This window comes from Pseudorca crassidens, chromosome 11 (genome assembly GCF_039906515.1).
Source record: "Pseudorca crassidens isolate mPseCra1 chromosome 11, mPseCra1.hap1, whole genome shotgun sequence".
Taxonomy (NCBI): Eukaryota; Metazoa; Chordata; class Mammalia; order Artiodactyla; family Delphinidae; genus Pseudorca; species Pseudorca crassidens.
The window spans coordinates 6524193-6540145 of NC_090306.1; the positions used below are offsets into that span (position 1 = coordinate 6524193).

The 15953-nt window shown below is 58.7% G+C and overlaps 1 protein-coding gene across 3 annotated transcripts; it reads left to right on the plus strand.

Moving 5' to 3' along the window:
* Positions 1 to 289: 289 nt before the first annotated feature.
* PTPN6 (protein tyrosine phosphatase non-receptor type 6) lies at positions 290 to 15513 on the plus strand. Of its 3 annotated transcripts, none has more exons than XM_067695615.1 (16): positions 290 to 640; positions 5671 to 5793; positions 5992 to 6186; positions 8629 to 8818; positions 8975 to 9091; positions 9178 to 9291; positions 9448 to 9544; positions 9926 to 10005; positions 10180 to 10329; positions 11729 to 11860; positions 11972 to 12126; positions 14150 to 14217; positions 14318 to 14469; positions 14567 to 14658; positions 15015 to 15155; positions 15284 to 15513. In XM_067695615.1, exons 1-15 carry the CDS (start codon positions 627 to 629, stop codon positions 15127 to 15129), a joined length of 1794 nt encoding a protein of 597 aa, XP_067551716.1. In that variant the 5' UTR covers positions 290 to 626; the 3' UTR covers positions 15130 to 15155; positions 15284 to 15513. The 3 variants fall into 3 exon arrangements, with proteins under 3 accessions (XP_067551716.1, XP_067551715.1, XP_067551717.1); XM_067695614.1 differs by having other exon boundaries at positions 295 to 640; positions 15324 to 15513; XM_067695616.1 differs by lacking the exon at positions 290 to 640 and adding an exon at positions 694 to 5592 and having other exon boundaries at positions 15324 to 15513.
* The last annotated feature ends 440 nt before the right edge of the window (positions 15514 to 15953 follow it).

Here is a 15953-nt window from a genome sequence, read left to right on the forward strand (position 1 = left end):
CCTGATGCGCTCTGCCTTTCGGGCTGCTCCATCTTCCTGTCCAGGTCCTCCCTGTGCTCCTGCTGGGCCCAACCAGCTCCGGGGCAGAGTGGGAGGGGCCGGCCCCTCAACGCCCTGGGTTGGGGGGCCCTGCACAGGCAGCCCCGCCTCTGAGGAGTGGGGCTTCCTGGGCTTTTCCTGAGGCCCCTTGGCTTCTGTGTGCTGGGAGGCTCCCCCATTGGTTGGTGCTCCCTTGGCCAGGGTTACTTCCTGGTCTCTGCCCGCAGCACCCATCCTCCCTCAGCTCCGTCGGCCGGAGCGCCAGGTGGAGCTCCAGGTGGCTCCTCCCTTCCCCAGGGAAGGAGGCGGGGCACAGGCAGGCGGCGCTGGACCGCGGCGTGGGGCTGGAGAGAGAAGCCAGCTGCTGTGGGCGGTCTAAGGCCAGCCCCTCCCCACCTGTCCCTTTTCCGGGTTTATTAAGTCCAGGGGCTTGTCCCTGTGGCATCTTGGCCTGGCGGGCAGCATCGAGAGGAAAGTGGCTGAGTTCTGAGTGTTCTTCCTCACCTTGGGCCACTGCACGGCTGCGGCTCGGGCTCAGCCCCGCCCCCTGTGGCCATCTGCCTGTGACTCGCTACCCCTCTCGGGAAATGCTGTCCCATGGGTAAGTCCCCTGCTCTGCTTGCATATCATGGTCCTCTGTTCATTTGGGAGGGAGGGGCAGTATTCCTGCTCACTCCTGACAGGTGTGTGACCACGAGTGCGACCTGCCTCTGCCCCCTGCCCTGGGTCTGCTTCCCCGAAAGATGTCAGGAACTCCGGGCTCATTCGTAGCCCTCTGCACCACCAGCCCCCTTCTCTAGCACTTTCTCCCTGACAGATGAATATTTCTTCTCACCATTGCACTTCTCCCTTCACTCTCTGGTCCCCTGCTTCTGCCATCTGCTTAGGATCTGTCCCCCTGGGGAGCCCACGTCACCTGAATGAAACATTACACGTCTGAAAGGCAAATCTGAGAAGGCTCCCCTGTTCCCACTAAACTTCCCAGTATCCTTCATTCAGATTTCCTTCAGTTTCCCTGCACTCCTCTGCCTCAATTCATTCAACAGATACCTGTTGAGCATCTGTTATACGCCAGGTGCTTTTTAAGGTGCTGCCAATACTGTAGCAAACAAGAGAGACATGGTCCCTGCTCTCACAGAGCTTCACTCACTCCAGTGGAAGGTGACAGACTGCCCAAGGAACCCACTAAGTAGGATAATTGCAGGTTCTCAGAAGTGTTACCCAGAAAATGAAACAGCTTCACGTGCTAGTAAGTGACTGCGGTGCCAGTGGCGTCACTGGCTGGAGGGGGCAGGGAGGGCTTTCCTGAGGAGGTGACACAGGAGGGGGAGCCAGGCTCCAGTGCCCCTGGGCGGAGGGAACGGCCAGTGCAAAGGCCCTGCTGTGAGAACAAACTAAAGGACAGTGCCTGCAGCAGAGCAGGCCAGTGGGGAGGGCCGGGACAGACCAGGCCTTGCTGGAGTTTGGATGCTCCAGTGAGGACCTGCTTGGCGTGTTGGTGAGTTGATGGGTTGGTCACCCCCGAGTCCTGCAGGTTCTTGCTTCTCACACTGACATCTGCCCTGGGGTGGGCCCTGCCTCCCCCAGTGCACACCTTGTCTCCTTCAGCCCTGATGTCAAGGTTTTGATTGAGTTGCCTGGTCCCTGATCCCTTCCGCACTCCCGCCTCGGTCGTTTTCCTACCACATGGTTGGCAAGGCCTCTCCTGGGACAGAGTCCTTCCTTGGGTCCCCAGCCTGCCCCTGTGAGACCCTCTGCCGTGGGTCCCAGCCTCTGAGAGCAGCTCAGCTCAGCCACAGTGCCCTGCTCACACCCAGTGCTGCCACAGTGGGTCCTGTGCCTGCCACCCGGGTGCCTTTGCAGATCCTGCCTCTGCAGGAGCGCCGGCCCCTGTGGCCTCCTCATGGGCTGTGCCAGTGCCCTGCCTCCTCCAGCAGTGGCTGGTGTGGTGGGAAGGGCCGTGGCCTCACATCAGACAGCCTTGGTTGGTTTGTTGCCTTCCCCTTACTAGCTTGTGACCTTGGGCAAGTTACTTCTCTGAGGCTTAGTTTTTGTTTCTAAAATTGGGCTAATGAGACCTACTAATAATGTTGGCCTGTGGATTAATAATGCCACATAGAAGGTGTTCGTGCCAAAAACTTACTTCATGTTGGTCTTTTGTATCCGTATTTGGGAAATATTGTTAAGCTCATTTATCAGGTAGGGATACTGAGGCTCAGGGAACTTCAAGAACTTTCTAGATATTATTTCACCTTCTTTGCTCTTCCAGACTGCCTGTCTTTCTGCATCCCCCTTGATCTTCATCTCTACCTTTATTTCCTTGCTTTCCAAGTGAATAATTTTCTCTTCGGAATTAGTAGACCCTCTCTTTTGTAACTCTCAGCTTCCTCGAGCCTGTTTTCCTCCCTTAAAAAAAAATTCAGAAAAATAACTCCTACATCACAGGGATGTCTGAGGCCCAAATGGGATTGTGTGTGTGTGTGTGCAAGTGCTCTGTGAACTCCAGAGCACTTATGTCAAGGGAAGGGAGGTGCTTCTTATTTATTTTCGTGCCAGAGCACAGCAGAGACAGTGCATCTCATCCTGGTGTCTGCCTGTCTTCTGGCTTGACCCCCTTCAGCGAGATGCCTGCTGCTTCCATGGTCAGGAGTTTCTGGGCTCTTAGTTAGTTTCTCTCCACCAAGTGGTGTAAAAGCTTCAGAAGGAGAGTGGCCTGTGGCCAGGGTGCAGGGAGTGTTCAGTGTCGAGCATGGACCTGCAGCTTCGTGTGTGGTCAGGATGTGGCGTCCACGTGTGGGTGTTTGCACCCAACCAGGTACGTGCGTAGATGGACGTGGATATGGTGAGGTGTACGTAGTGGGGCTGTGTGTGCATAAGTGGATGCTTGTGTGCTGTGCGTGTGCGCGTGTGTGTATACTCGTCTGTATATGACGAGTAGGGTGTGCGTGTGTAGGACCGGACCTGGGCTTGGGACCAAGTATGTGCCTGGGTCCGGATGAGCTTGGTGATTGGACACATACTCTGTGCGAGGCATGGTGCTAAGTTTTGACCCCTTGGAGGTGAGCCAGACTGGCAGCGGACCCCCTGTGGTGGAGAAGGCGATGTCCACCTCCTTCTTGCCCCCTGCTGTGGGGGTGAGTTCATGGTCTTTCAGGGCGGCTGTCCAAGACTGGAGGTAGTCAGTGTTAGACCATGCAATAAACAGACCAAGCAAGGCTCCCAGGGCCCCAGAAAGAGGTGGAAAAAAGAAGCCCTTCTTGGGGTGGGGGGGAAATTGATGTTCAAAAAATGATAAAGTAGCCAACATAAGAAAATAGACTTTGGTTGGGCTGGAGCACTTTGTTATTTATTTTCCTTACTTTTTGAGGCACAGCATACGTCACGTGCATGAATATTGAACATCACATTTATTCCGTCCGTGTATAAACCACCCAGATCGCGATGTAGAGCATGCCCAGTACCGCAGAAGTGTCCCAGGAGTTGCCATCTCCCAGTCAGTTTACTTATTTTTATAAAGGTAATACGTGCCCATGATATAACCTTCAAAAAGGTGGAAGGGAGAAGGAAAGGTCCCTCCCAGCCCTCTCCTCCAGCCACCTGGTCCCCCTCCCTAGGGAAGCCACCAACAGGAGTTTCTTGCATCTGTTTCGTTGGGCTTCTTTCCTCTTGCTTTGGTTTGTATTTGGAATTACAGGGAGCATGGCAAGCTTTTAGTGTTTAGGGCCTCTCCAGGTCAACCGGCCCTGAGAATAAGCCCTGGAAGGCCCTGCGCCCCCAGCCCCAGTCCCAGGAGACAGGCCTCTGGTCAGAGTCCTGAACTCCAGTGGATTCAGACCAGACCCCCTTGGCAAGAACCTACAGCTCAGGCATAGGGTGGACGCACCCATGGGGGCTGGTGGCTCCGCCCACACCTGCTTCCCTAGGTCTGCTCCTTACCTGACTGCAGGGTTGGGGCCAGATGGATGGGCCAAAGCCTGAGGACAAGAAGCAGAGAAGGTGCAAGTTGGACAGGGCATAGGGGTCATTCTGTCTATCCCTCTGCCCCAGGGCACCTCTTCAGCTATGTGTGTCAAGGGAGGGGAGGGCATCCCTCTGTAGGCATCTTCCTGGCCTTGGCAATTACGGAGTCTCCCCCTCCCACTGCGACCCTAATGGAAGAGTCTCCCAACCTCTGTTCTTTATTTTTTAGCTTTTTATTTTTATTTTACTTTTTAAAATATTTATTTATTTATTTTTTGGCTGCGTCAGGATTTAGTTGGGGCATGCGGGCTCTTCGCTTAAGTTGCGGTGCGTGTGCGGGCTTCTCTCTAGTTGTGGCACGCGTGGCATGTGGGATCTTAGTTCCCCAACCAGGGATCGAACTGGCGTCCCCTGCATTGCAAGATGGAGTCATTTTTTTAAAAATTTATTTTTAATTATTTTATTTTATTTATTTGTTTTTGGCTGCATTGGGTCTTCGTTGCTGCACGCGGGCTTTCTCTAGTTGCGGCGAATGGGGCTACTCTTTGTTGCGGTGTGCGGGCTTCTCACTGCGGTGTCTTCTCTTGTTGCAGAGCATGGGCTCTAGGCGCGTGGGCTCAGCAGTTGTGGCTCGCAGGCTCTAGAAAGCAGGCTCAGTAGTTGTGGCGCACGGGCTTAGTTGCTCTGCAGCATGCGGGATCTTCCCAGACCAGGGCTCGGACCCGTGTCCCCTGCATTGGCAGGCGGATTCTTAACCACTGCGCCACCAGGGAAGCCCCAGCTCTTTATTTTTTTATTGGAGTACAGTTCCAACCTCTGTTCTTTGAAGCCCTGAGTCCTGGCATACAGTAGCTAAAATCACTGGCTTTGGAACCAGGCCGTCTGGTTTGCATCCTGGCACCGCCACTTACTGACTGTGTGACCCTGGGCGAGCTCCCTACACGCCCTGAGCCCCAGGTTCCTTGTCTGGAAAATGGGGATAACGAAGGTACATGCTTCATGGGGCTATGGTGATGACACATCAGATAAGGCATGTAAATATCATACAGGGCAGTGCCTGGCATACAGACTCCATTAGTGACAGTTGCCACCGTCACCATCATCGGTGGCATGGACCAGGGAAGGCTGCGTGGAAGTGGCTGGCGGAGCAGGAGTAGACGGCGCGTGACTGGGCGGCTTCCCACGTGCCGAGCATGATCTGTGCCCGGAGTGCGCCAGGCGCACGTGTGTCCTTACTCGGGTGTCCCCCCATGTGTGGAGGGCCTCACTCCCGAGGCCTTTGATGACAGGCGTGTGGGAAGTGGGCCCCCCCGCGCCCACTGCCACCCCGCGCAGCTTCTCCCCACTCTGCTCTAAAACGAGAAGTACAGTGAGTTCCCCCAAGGGGTCGGCCGCGCCCCTTCCTGTCCCCGCCCTGCCGGCTGCCCCAGGCCAGTGGAGTGGCAGCCCCAGAACCAGGACGGCAGTGGTGAGGTGACCTGGGCGCTGAGAGCCTCGGGAGGCTTAGCCCCAGCGTTCTCCACCTGCCCGGACTCAGCAGCTCCACCCTGTTGCCTGCACCCCCTTTCCCCCGGGCACCCCCAGGATGGTGAGGTAAGGGCCGGGGACCCTGGGTAGGCAGGAGGTGGGGTGCCCCAGGGCCCTCTCCTCACTGCCCTCCTGGCCTCCCAGGTGGTTTCACCGAGACCTCAGTGGGCTGGATGCCGAGACCCTGCTCAAGGGCCGAGGGGTCAACGGGAGCTTCCTGGCTCGGCCCAGTCGCAAGAACCAGGGCGACTTCTCCCTCTCCGTCAGGTGGGTGGCCCGAGGCTCTAGCCGGGGCCAGGACTTGGCCTCTCACTCTGGTTGCCCAGGCCCCAGCACGCCCGGGCCCTGTGTGTGTCCAACCCGCCCCCGTGTGCGCTCCCTGCCCAGGACCCCCGCCCATCCCCCACGCCGTCCCCACCTCCGCTCTCGCATCCACTGGCGTCACCTCCGCCCGGTGCCCTGCAGGGTGGGGGATCAGGTGACCCACATTCGGATCCAGAACTCGGGGGATTTCTACGACCTGTATGGAGGGGAGAAGTTCGCGACGCTGGCAGAGCTGGTGGAGTACTACACGCAGCAGCAGGGCGTCCTGCAGGACCGCGATGGTACCGTCATCCACCTCAAGTACCCGCTGAACTGCTCAGACCCCACCAGTGAGAGGTGAGGGGCTTCGCGCCCTGGCCCAGCCCACGGAGAGGAGGGCTGGCCTCCACCCCAAGTGCCCCTCCCCCCCCCGCCCCCGCCCCCGCTCCTTCTCAGGGCTCTGTGGGGCCTCTTCCCTCCATGTGATCCTGGGGCCCCTTTCCATCAACCACTGAGGAAGCAAGAGAAGGTCACCTCGCCCTTCTCCAGGGTCCCTGTCTGCCAGCAGCGCAGGCTCTACTAGTGCCCGAGAGGCCACTTTTCGTGGCTGTGTTCCCAGCAGTCTGGCTCTGTTGTTAGAAAGAGCTGCTTCTTACCTGGAACAGAATCTGCCCTCCTGTAACTGTTCCCTCCCCAGCAGGGGTTAATACAGGGACAGGCTGATGTTGAGGAACAGCGTAGGGGCCAACGTTTATGAGGACACTTAGTGCCTCATCTCAGCAACCCGTGAGGACGGGTCTGCCCTCTTGGGCTGGGTGGAGCTGGACGAGTCCCTTGACCAGAACCCAGATCATTGAAAACTGTGTGATGGGTGTGTAAGGGGCCTAGTACCTGGGCACAGGGTAATACTCCAGGCATCTTTTTGGCTCCAAAGATGTGGTCCCCAAAACTGGGTTGGCTACTTCCCATGCAATCTCCCCAGTGCACGGGTGGAGGGTGGTGGGACCCTAACACTCGGCAGGACATGGTGGCTCATGTTATAGCTTCATCTCCATGACAGCTCCCATTGAGGGGAAGGGCAGCTGAACAACTCTGGGGTTTTTTTTTTTCACACTCCTAGGGCCAAGTCAACTTGCCCTTGTCCTGTATTTGTGTATCGACGGTTGAAATGATTCTGAACTTGGATTCTGTCCGCTTTCAGTCTCTCTGACATGCATGCCTCCCAGCGCGCATTCATATTCTTTTCAAGTCAGTGATTGAAACTTAGCCCTGGATGAGGCTGAGATAAAGGCCCTGGGGCCCCCCCCCGAGACCTCTTTCCCGTGAACATGAAGCCACTGATCCCCTTCCTGTGAAGCTACCTCTTCTAGGAGGGAAGCCACATTGATGACCTTGCTGGTGGCTGCCCTTTCTTGCCCTTGTCCTGCACCCCACCTGCAACATTCATGGGGATTTTCCACCCAGACTCTCTTGAGCTCTTCATGTCCTGGCTTCCTCCTCGTCCTGGCCAGGATCTGCCCTGCTGGCTGCTGCAGGAAGAGGGTGGAGCTGGAAGAGGGATGGAGCTGAGCAGACCCCCTGGGAGGGGCCTGAGGCCTGGGTTCCAACTGGGGCTGGGAGAAGTCGAGGACCAGGATCGAGGGAATCAAGACTAGGGCAGCTGACTCCAAGAGGCCCTTTTGGTTACCCGTGCCAGGAGGCCTGGGCTCACCCTTGACCCTGGGAGTGTGTGGAGGAGGCTCTTTCTCCAAACCTCCACTTGTGTTCTCGCAGCTGCCCCACCCCCTCTGTGGGAATTTGCATTTGTCCCCTCACTGGCTAGCTCTCCCCTGTGGTCAGCCTGACATTTGCATGGAAACTTCCTCATCCTGGGGCCTGGGGGAAGCGGGTTAGCCCCCTCTCCATAGCCTTGGGGACCTGGCCTATCCCCGAGTGATGGGATGGGGTGGCCCAGGGGGTCCTGGACAGGGCAGGAGACTCTGGAAGTCTCTGAGCTGCAGTCTCCTTGGGGCAGGAGTGAGATGGGGCGGGACAGACTGGCCCCCTCCCTCCTTCTCCCCGTTCCTGCGGTTGGAAAATGCCCCCCCTCCCCTGGTCCCTGGGCTGAGGAAACCTCACAACCTCACTTCTCACTCTCTCCCCAGAAGGAGTTTTGTGTTTTTTCCATCACGTGGTTTCCTGTGGGGCTGGGCATTGCGGGGCTACAGTTTCCTCCTGGGAAGGGGGTGTGCTTTGGGGAAAGGTCCTAGTTCTGCTTTCTGCTCCTCTGAGCCCCTCTAACAGCTCGTTCAGTGACATCATCCCAGGCACCCCAGAGCCCCCAAACCACTCTTACCCAGCGGGGTTGTCTGCCTTCCCGGCCCCCCTGGGAGACTTCTCCCCATTATGCCTCCCTTGTGACTTCCGTCTCTCCATCCCCAGCCCTGTGGGGTTTGGCCTCTGCATTTGTTCCCCTAGCCCAGCCTTGTCTTTCATGGAGACCCTTCCTGGATTTCTCCCCTCCAAGTATTCTGCATATGGCCTGCCTGTCTGCCTTTGTCTTAAACTTTCAGAGGTGGGCCTGCTTAGAAGTCCTGAGGCTCGCCTCTTATCAGCAAGGGCCTACCCAGCCTCAGTTTCTTCATCTGCAGAATGGGTAGTATCTACCTCTCAGCATTTTTGTGATGGTGGTGGGTTTGAAAGCATATAGCAGAGTGCCTGCACGTGGCAGGTGCCCGGTTTCCCTGCCCCCTCCGTGAATGTCTACCCAGCACCTGCCCCTGGCCTCAGTCTCACCTCCCCGGGTGCTGTCTTCTCTAGGTGGTACCATGGCCACATGTCTGGAGGGCAGGCAGAGACACTGCTGCAGGCCAAGGGTGAGCCCTGGACTTTTCTCGTGCGTGAAAGTCTCAGCCAGCCTGGAGATTTTGTGCTCTCCGTGCTCAGCGACCAGCCCAAGGCTGGGCCGGACTCCCCTCTCAGAGTCACCCACATCAAGGTCATGTGTGAGGTAAGGCATCTGGGTAGTGGGGCGGCATCCTGCTGGGGGTCCATCTGTGCGCCAGCGTTGCCTGTGGGGAGGGTCAGCCCGGGCTTCGGTCTGAGGCTGGGGGTCCAGGGAGGGAGACTCGGGTCCTGAGAGGTGGCCTGACTCGGCCCCCCTCAGGGTGGACGCTACACAGTGGGCGGTTCGGAGACCTTCGACAGCCTCACGGACCTGGTGGAGCATTTCAAGAGGACGGGGATCGAGGAGGCCTCGGGCGCCTTCGTCTACCTGCGGCAGGTGAGGGGTGGGCCAGGCTGCCTCCTTCCTTCCCCTGAGCTTCTGAGCTCTAGAAGCGGCTGACTTCTCGCCCTCCCTCGCCCCAGCCATACTACGCCACGAGGGTGAACGCAGCTGACATTGAGAACCGGGTCTTGGAACTGAACAAGAAGCAGGAGTCGGAGAACACAGCCAAGGCTGGCTTCTGGGAGGAGTTTGAGGTGTGTGAGGGGGCCAGCAGGGCAAAGGGCCTGGGGTCCCAGGCAGACCCCGTCCCCTCTCTCCCCACCCCTTCCACTGATCTGCCCCACGTCCTCGCCAGCCGTGGATGGCCTTCTCCAGGGCCTGGGGCTCCATTTCTCCCTCTTGCCCCACAGAGTCTGCAGAAGCAGGAGGTGAAGAACTTGCACCAGCGGCTGGAAGGGCAGCGGCCAGAAAACAAGAGCAAGAACCGTTACAAGAACATCCTTCCGTGTGAGTGCCCTATCCCTGGGCAGCCTCCAGCCCTCCCACATCCATTCACCCAGGAGACTCCCCTTCCGCCAGCTGGCCTCGCCCCATCTCAGAGGGCCTCTTCCCCCAGCTCAAGGGGGGACCCCTCTCCACCCGCAATAGCCTCCCCTCCTCCAAAAAGCCTCTGCTCCTCCCAGAGGGGCCTCCGGCACCCCACCCCCACCCCCTTCTTCCTCTGAAACCTCCAGCCCCACCCCACACAGATCCCTCCCCCCATACAGATCCCCCATCCCTGCCTGCCCGCAGGGCTCTGAGAGCTCATGGCTTCTGGGCAAGAAAGGCCTGGAAACTCAGGAAGGGTCTGACCCACGCCTTTCTTGCTTCCTCTCTGCTCGCTCCCAGTCGACCACAGCCGAGTTGTCCTGCAGGGACGCGACAGTAACATCCCTGGGTCCGACTACATTAACGCCAACTACGTCAAGGTGGGTGTGCCCGCCGGTCATGGGGGAGGGGGGGCTGGGCCCTGGGGACCCCCGTTCGTGGGGGGGCTGGGTCCAAACATGCACGGGCGAAGCCAGAGCTGTTGCCTTGGGTGGCTGAGTGTGGCAGGGGTGCGAGGGGCTCACAGTCCTGCGTGTCTCTGCACCCGCGTCCAGAACCAGCTGCTAGGCCCTGATGAGAATGCTAAGACCTACATCGCCAGCCAGGGCTGCCTGGAGGCCACAGTCAACGACTTCTGGCAGATGGTGTGGCAGGAGAACACCCGTGTCGTCGTCATGACCACCCGGGAGGTGGAGAAGGGCCGGGTAAGCCAAGCCACGTGCCATGAGCCCCCCAGTGGTCGCCCGCCACCATTAAGCCAAAGAGACTTGGGGCACCTCGGAGGGCAAGGGTCCTACCTTGTTGGGAAACTGAGGCACGAAGTCTGGGTACACGCTGACTCCCGGATCCCCGCTTCCCACCCTGGGCTCCCCTGACCACCAGACCCAGATTTCCAGTGGCCTCTTTCCTTAAAGTGTCCCTCTGTTCCGCTCTGGGCAGCAGCCCTTCCTGTTCTCTTGGCCTCATAATACTGTCTGGAGTCAACCCCAAACCCTCACGCCACAGGCAAGCTACCTCCCTGCCTGCAGGCTGCCCCCTTCCCACGGCACCCTCTGCAGTGGAGTGGCCATGACCTGTGCAGAGCACACACTGCACCAGGCTGCTCCCTCTGAGAACCCTGCCATGGCTCCCAGCTGCCTTCAGAGCAGTCACACTGCCGGACCTGGCGCTCAGGCCTGGTGGCTGCCCTCCAGCCCTCACTGCCTCTGACCGGCCAGGGTCCCTAAGGTTTCCATGCCTCTGCACGAGCTCATTTCCGCTAGGGACTGACTTCCTGGCTCTGCACTCTCTCTGCCTCACAGACTCCTCGCTTTTTCTTTTTTCCTTTCTTTCTTTCTTTTCGGTTGCACGGTTCTTCGTTGCTGCGTGTGGGCTTTCTCTAGTTGCAGCGAGCGGGGGCTACTCTTCGTTCGTTGAAGTGTGCGGGCTTCTCATTGCAGTGGCTTCTCTTTGTTGTGGAGCACGGGCTCTAGGCACGCGGGCTGTAGTAGTTGTGGCATGTGGCCTCAGTAGTTGTGGCTCACGGGCTCTAGAGCGCAGGCTCAGTAGTTGTGGCGCACGGGCTTAGTTGCTCCGCGGCATGTGGGATCTTCCCGGACCAGGGCTCGAACCCGTGTTCCCTGCATTGGCAGGTGGCTTCTTAACCACTGTGCCACCAGGGGAGCCCGACTCCTCGTTTTGTGAAGACCCAGCTCAAATGCTCCCTCCTCTGTGAAGCTGTCCCTGATTTCCTCCGTTCCCAAGAGGGAGGATTAGTCTCTCCCTCCCCCCAGCTCCTCAGCGGCTCTGGTCCCCCGCTCACCTATCTCTCTGTGAGCTCCTGTAGGCACAGGGGCACAGGCTGCGTTTTACTTGTGTCTAACTCCAGCCCGGTTTGCACAGCTTCAGGTTCAGTGCGTGTGCCAGCCAACGTGCACTGAATGACTTGTTAAGTGGCTGGTGAGGTCTCACCACCTGTAAGAGGCCGAGCCAGGCCCTATGTCTCTGACTCTTGGCCATTTAATTTGTTCATCCATTGGATGCTGACGGGGCCAGCGCCAGGGACTCAGGCCCTGCTCGAGGTGGGCACAGGCCTGAGTCCCCACCTTTACCCTCCCTTTTCAGAACAAATGTGTCCCATACTGGCCAGAGGTGGGCACTCAGCACGTTTATGGACTCTACGCTGTAACCAACTGCAGGGAACACGACGCAGCTGAGTACAAACTCCGCACCTTACAGGTCTCCCCGCTGGACAATGTGAGTGGCCCCTGCCCCATGCCCGGGGCCCTCCTCACACCTGTTCTCTTTGGTTGGGTCGAATGAGGCCATGCGTGGGAGCAGGGGGCACTGACTATGTCCTTGACCCAGGGGGACCTGGTTCGGGAGATCTGGCACTACCAGTACCTGAGCTGGCCTGACCACGGGGTCCCCAGCGAGCCTGGGGGTGTCCTCAGCTTCCTGGACCAGATCAACCAGCGGCAGGAAAGTCTGCCTCACGCAGGGCCCATCATCGTGCACTGCAGGTGAGAATAAGAATGATGATGATGTTATTATTAATAATAATCATCAAAGTAGTAGCTGGCAAGTGAGTACTGCCGAGTGCCACGTGCACTTGTAAGCAGTTTACATATTAACTCATCTAACGCCCCCCCCGGCCTCCACCTCTTCTGGATTCCCTGATGCTGTTTTTTGTTTTGTTTTGGCCATGCCGTGTGGCGTGTGGGATCTCAGTTCCCGCACCAGGGATGGAACCCGCGCCTCCTGCATTGGGAGTGAGGAGTCTTAACCTCTGGACCACCAGGGAAGTCCCTGGGTTCCCTGATGACTCCACACCCATGGGTGGAGCTTAAGCTTGAACCAAGCCCATTGTTTGATCCTGTGCCTGGTGGGTGGGCTTCCTCAGAGACTTCCCTGGATGTAGCATCTAGTCCAACCCTGCCACATACAGATGAGGAAACAGGCCCAGCCTCTTGCCAGGTCACCGCTGGTCAGTGGGGGAGCCTGGAGCAGGGCTCACGGTAGACCCAGGTCCTGGTCACTCCTGTTTTCTCAGACGCGCCTACCCAGCCGGTGTTTCTGGTATTTCTCCTTGGGGTTGGTGTAGCTCCCCATCCCTTCTCTTTTCCATCTGCAGCCCTGGCGGCAGGCTGAGGCTTCTTCATTGCTGCGACCTATCTCTCCCTTCCCGCCAGTGCCCCCAACTCAGCCCTTGGGCTTATGCACCACTGGCTCCACTGGAGACCCTCATGTTCATGATCAGGAGACCCCATTCCTACTAAGGGGGGAAGCTGAGGGGTCAGCAAGGAGGAGCAGGTGTCCCATCAGGCCTGAGGGGGATGGGAGGCAGCAGGCACAGGGTCCCGGACAGACTTGCTGCTCAAAATTCCAGCTCCTCCACTCACCAGCTGTGCGATCTTGGGCAAAGGACTTCCCTTCTCTGACCCCTGGATTCTTGTCCGTAAAATCAGGGTCTTATAGGGTTGTTGTGAGTGTGAGACCCTCTCACTGTGTCTGGAATACAGTAAATGCCCAAGAATAGGAATTGTTAATGCTTTAATAACTCACGTCAGGCAGGGAATGGGGAAATGGGAATCTGCTCTGTCCTCTGCCCTTCCAGCTCCCTCCACGTGACGCCGGGGCCGTGAGGGCTGGGGCTTCCTCCTTCTGCCCCACCAGCAATTGTGCGTCCTGGGGCAGGGCCGGGGGGCTGCGTCTGGAGGTGCCCCCCAAGTGCTGCCTCAGGGACTCTGCCTCCAGGCCGTTTCCCCCCCCCCCCTTCTTGAAATCCCCATGGCCTTAATTTAGACGTTACAGGAAGGAAGTGGGTGAGGGGGTGTTATTTTTGACAATCTGGGTTTGAAATTAGACAGTGCAACTCAGGGCATTGGCCTGACTGGCCTAGCCGAGGGGGTGGCACTGGGGTCTGTGTGCGGTCCTGAGGCTCCTGGGGTCTGTTGCAGCAGAGGGTGGGGAGAAGGCAGACTTCCTGCTGCGATGCTACCCCAAGTTGCCTGAGCCCGGTGGCTCCCGAGGCCTGCTGTCTTGGACGCTGCCCTTGCCCTGCCATCAGGATCTGAAGAAAAAGGGAAATGGAGCCTTGCCGAAAGATGCTCCCGAGGCGAGGAGGGCAGCCTCGCTGGGGCCAAGGCTGTGGGAGAGGGCCGGGGAGGCCCAGAGTACCAGGGGAGCAGGCAGGATGTGGTCGGGGAATGGGGTCCCAGACCTCCTGGGGTGGGGGGCAGAGTGAGGAGTGGAAGCAGGCGGTGGAGTGTGGTGCTGGGAAGGAAAGTGATGGGTGTCTGGGGAGCAGCGTCTTAGCACTTGAGAGCCAGCTTCTGCCCCCAGATCCCTTGGCTGGAGTGATGAGCACGGGTGCAGAGTTGGGCAGACTTCCACCCTGCCTACCTTCCCAGTGACCCTGCCTGGTTCCCTAAGCCCCGCCCCTGCCGGTGCTGTGCTGACACCCCGCCCCCGGCCCCCCCTGCCCTGCCGCCGCTTCCCGGCTAGTGCAGGCTGGGCCTCTGATGGTGCCCCTCCTCTCCGCAGCGCCGGCATTGGCCGCACCGGCACCATCATTGTCATCGACATGCTTATGGAGAGCATCTCCACCAAGGGTGAGGGTGACCTGTGGGAGATGCGGGGCAGGTGGGGGAGCGGCCCCCCGTGTCCACCACCTCTGCCCAGGGCCTGACGTCCAGCTGCCCTCCCTGCCAGGCCTGGACTGTGACATCGACATCCAGAAGACGATCCAGATGGTACGGGCCCAGCGCTCGGGCATGGTGCAGACGGAGGCGCAGTACAAGTTCATCTACGTGGCCATCGCCCAGTTCATCGAAACCACCAAGAAGAAGCTGGAGGTCATGCAGGTGCGGGCAGAGCATGGCCTGGAGGGGCCGAGGGGGGCAGTGGGCATTGCCCGGTGCTGCTGGGACCACTGGCCTCCCACCACATTTCTTCCCACAGTCCCAGAAGGGCTGGGAGTCGGAGTACGGGAACATTACCTACCCCCCAGCCATGAAGAATGCCCATGCCAAGGCCGCCCGCACCTCCTCCAAGTGAGTGGCCCCACCTCTCACCTCCCAGTGTCTGCCCCTTTCTCTTCCCCAGCCCGACCCGTCCTTTCCAGGGAGGTTCGGGTTAAAGTTCAAGCTTGGTTCTTACAAGCCGTGTTCACAAGTGTCTCCTGAGTGCCCTCCACGTGGGGCCGGTGCTAGGCACTGATGTGTGAGATGGAGCCTCTGCCCCCAAAGCAGCTTCTAGTCTAGTGTAAGGACACTGTCAGGACTGGTCTCCTTGCTCTCCTGGCCTCAGTCTGCTCACCTGTGAGATGGGGGTGGCCCCGAGGGGCTGCTGGTGCTGGAGACCCCTGCCCTGTGTCCTGACTGCCCGCACCCACCTGCCCCGCCTGCAGACACAAGGAGGACGTGTATGAGAACGTGCACAGTAAGAACAAGAAGGACGAGAAGGTGAAGAAGCAGCGGTCGGCGGACAAGGAGAAGAGCAAGGGTTCCCTGAAGAGGAAGTGAGCTGGGCCCGTCCTGGGGCGGCCATGGTACGGCCCCTCCCTGGCCTGCCCTCAGGGGCCCCCAGGCTCGGTGCTCTCCCTGGGACGGACGGGGCGGCTGCGGCCTCACCCTGTCTTCCCAACCCAACCAGACCTGTGTCTTGTCCCCCCTCCAGGTCCAACCCCGTCTTATCCCTTCCTTCCCTGTCTCTGCAGCCTCAGCCCCGTCCCTGCAGAGGCCTCCAGTGGAAGACCCAGAGCCTGAACCTCGGAGCCTGGCCCCCATTCCATTGTAATTTAAATGGCCATGTCCCCGCCTCCCTCTCCCAGCCCCTGTATATAGCCCAGCAAGGCCCCTGGCAGGGCCGGGCCCTTCTCTTGTAAATAAAGCCTCTAGGTCACTGTGTGTGGGTCTCTAACTCTGTGTGCCTGGGCGGGAGGGGGAGGTGGGCAGGGAGTGCAACATGTGGACACAGAAGGCTGGGCCTTCACAGTCTGACACACGAGTGTGGGTGTGGGTCAGCTTCCGCCGTCTCGTCCCTTTAAAGTGGAGGACGATCCTGCAAGGGTGGTCGTGAAGATCACTGAGATCAGGGATGATGAAATTCGTTACACTCTTGCTGTGTGTCAGGCGCTGTTGAAAAGACTAAAAGTGGTTATTGAACCGAGGTACCTGTAGCATTCCTATTTTACAGTGGGAGAAACTGACACAGAGAGATTAAATAACTTGCTCAAGGCCACAGGACTATTGAGCAGTGAACCTAAGATTTTATTTTAACTCAGGCCTTCTGGCCTCAGAGCCTGCATTCCTGGAGACGCAGCCAGGGTCACCCCGAGGGGGACATA

Coding starts and splice junctions, on each gene's coding strand:
- PTPN6 (XM_067695615.1), top strand. Junction 12,127..14,149: donor CCCATCATCGTGCACTGCAG/GTGAGAATAAGA, acceptor TCCTCTCCGCAG/CGCCGGCATTGGCCGCACCG. Junction 14,659..15,014: donor GCCGCCCGCACCTCCTCCAA/GTGAGTGGCCCC, acceptor CCCCGCCTGCAG/ACACAAGGAGGACGTGTATG.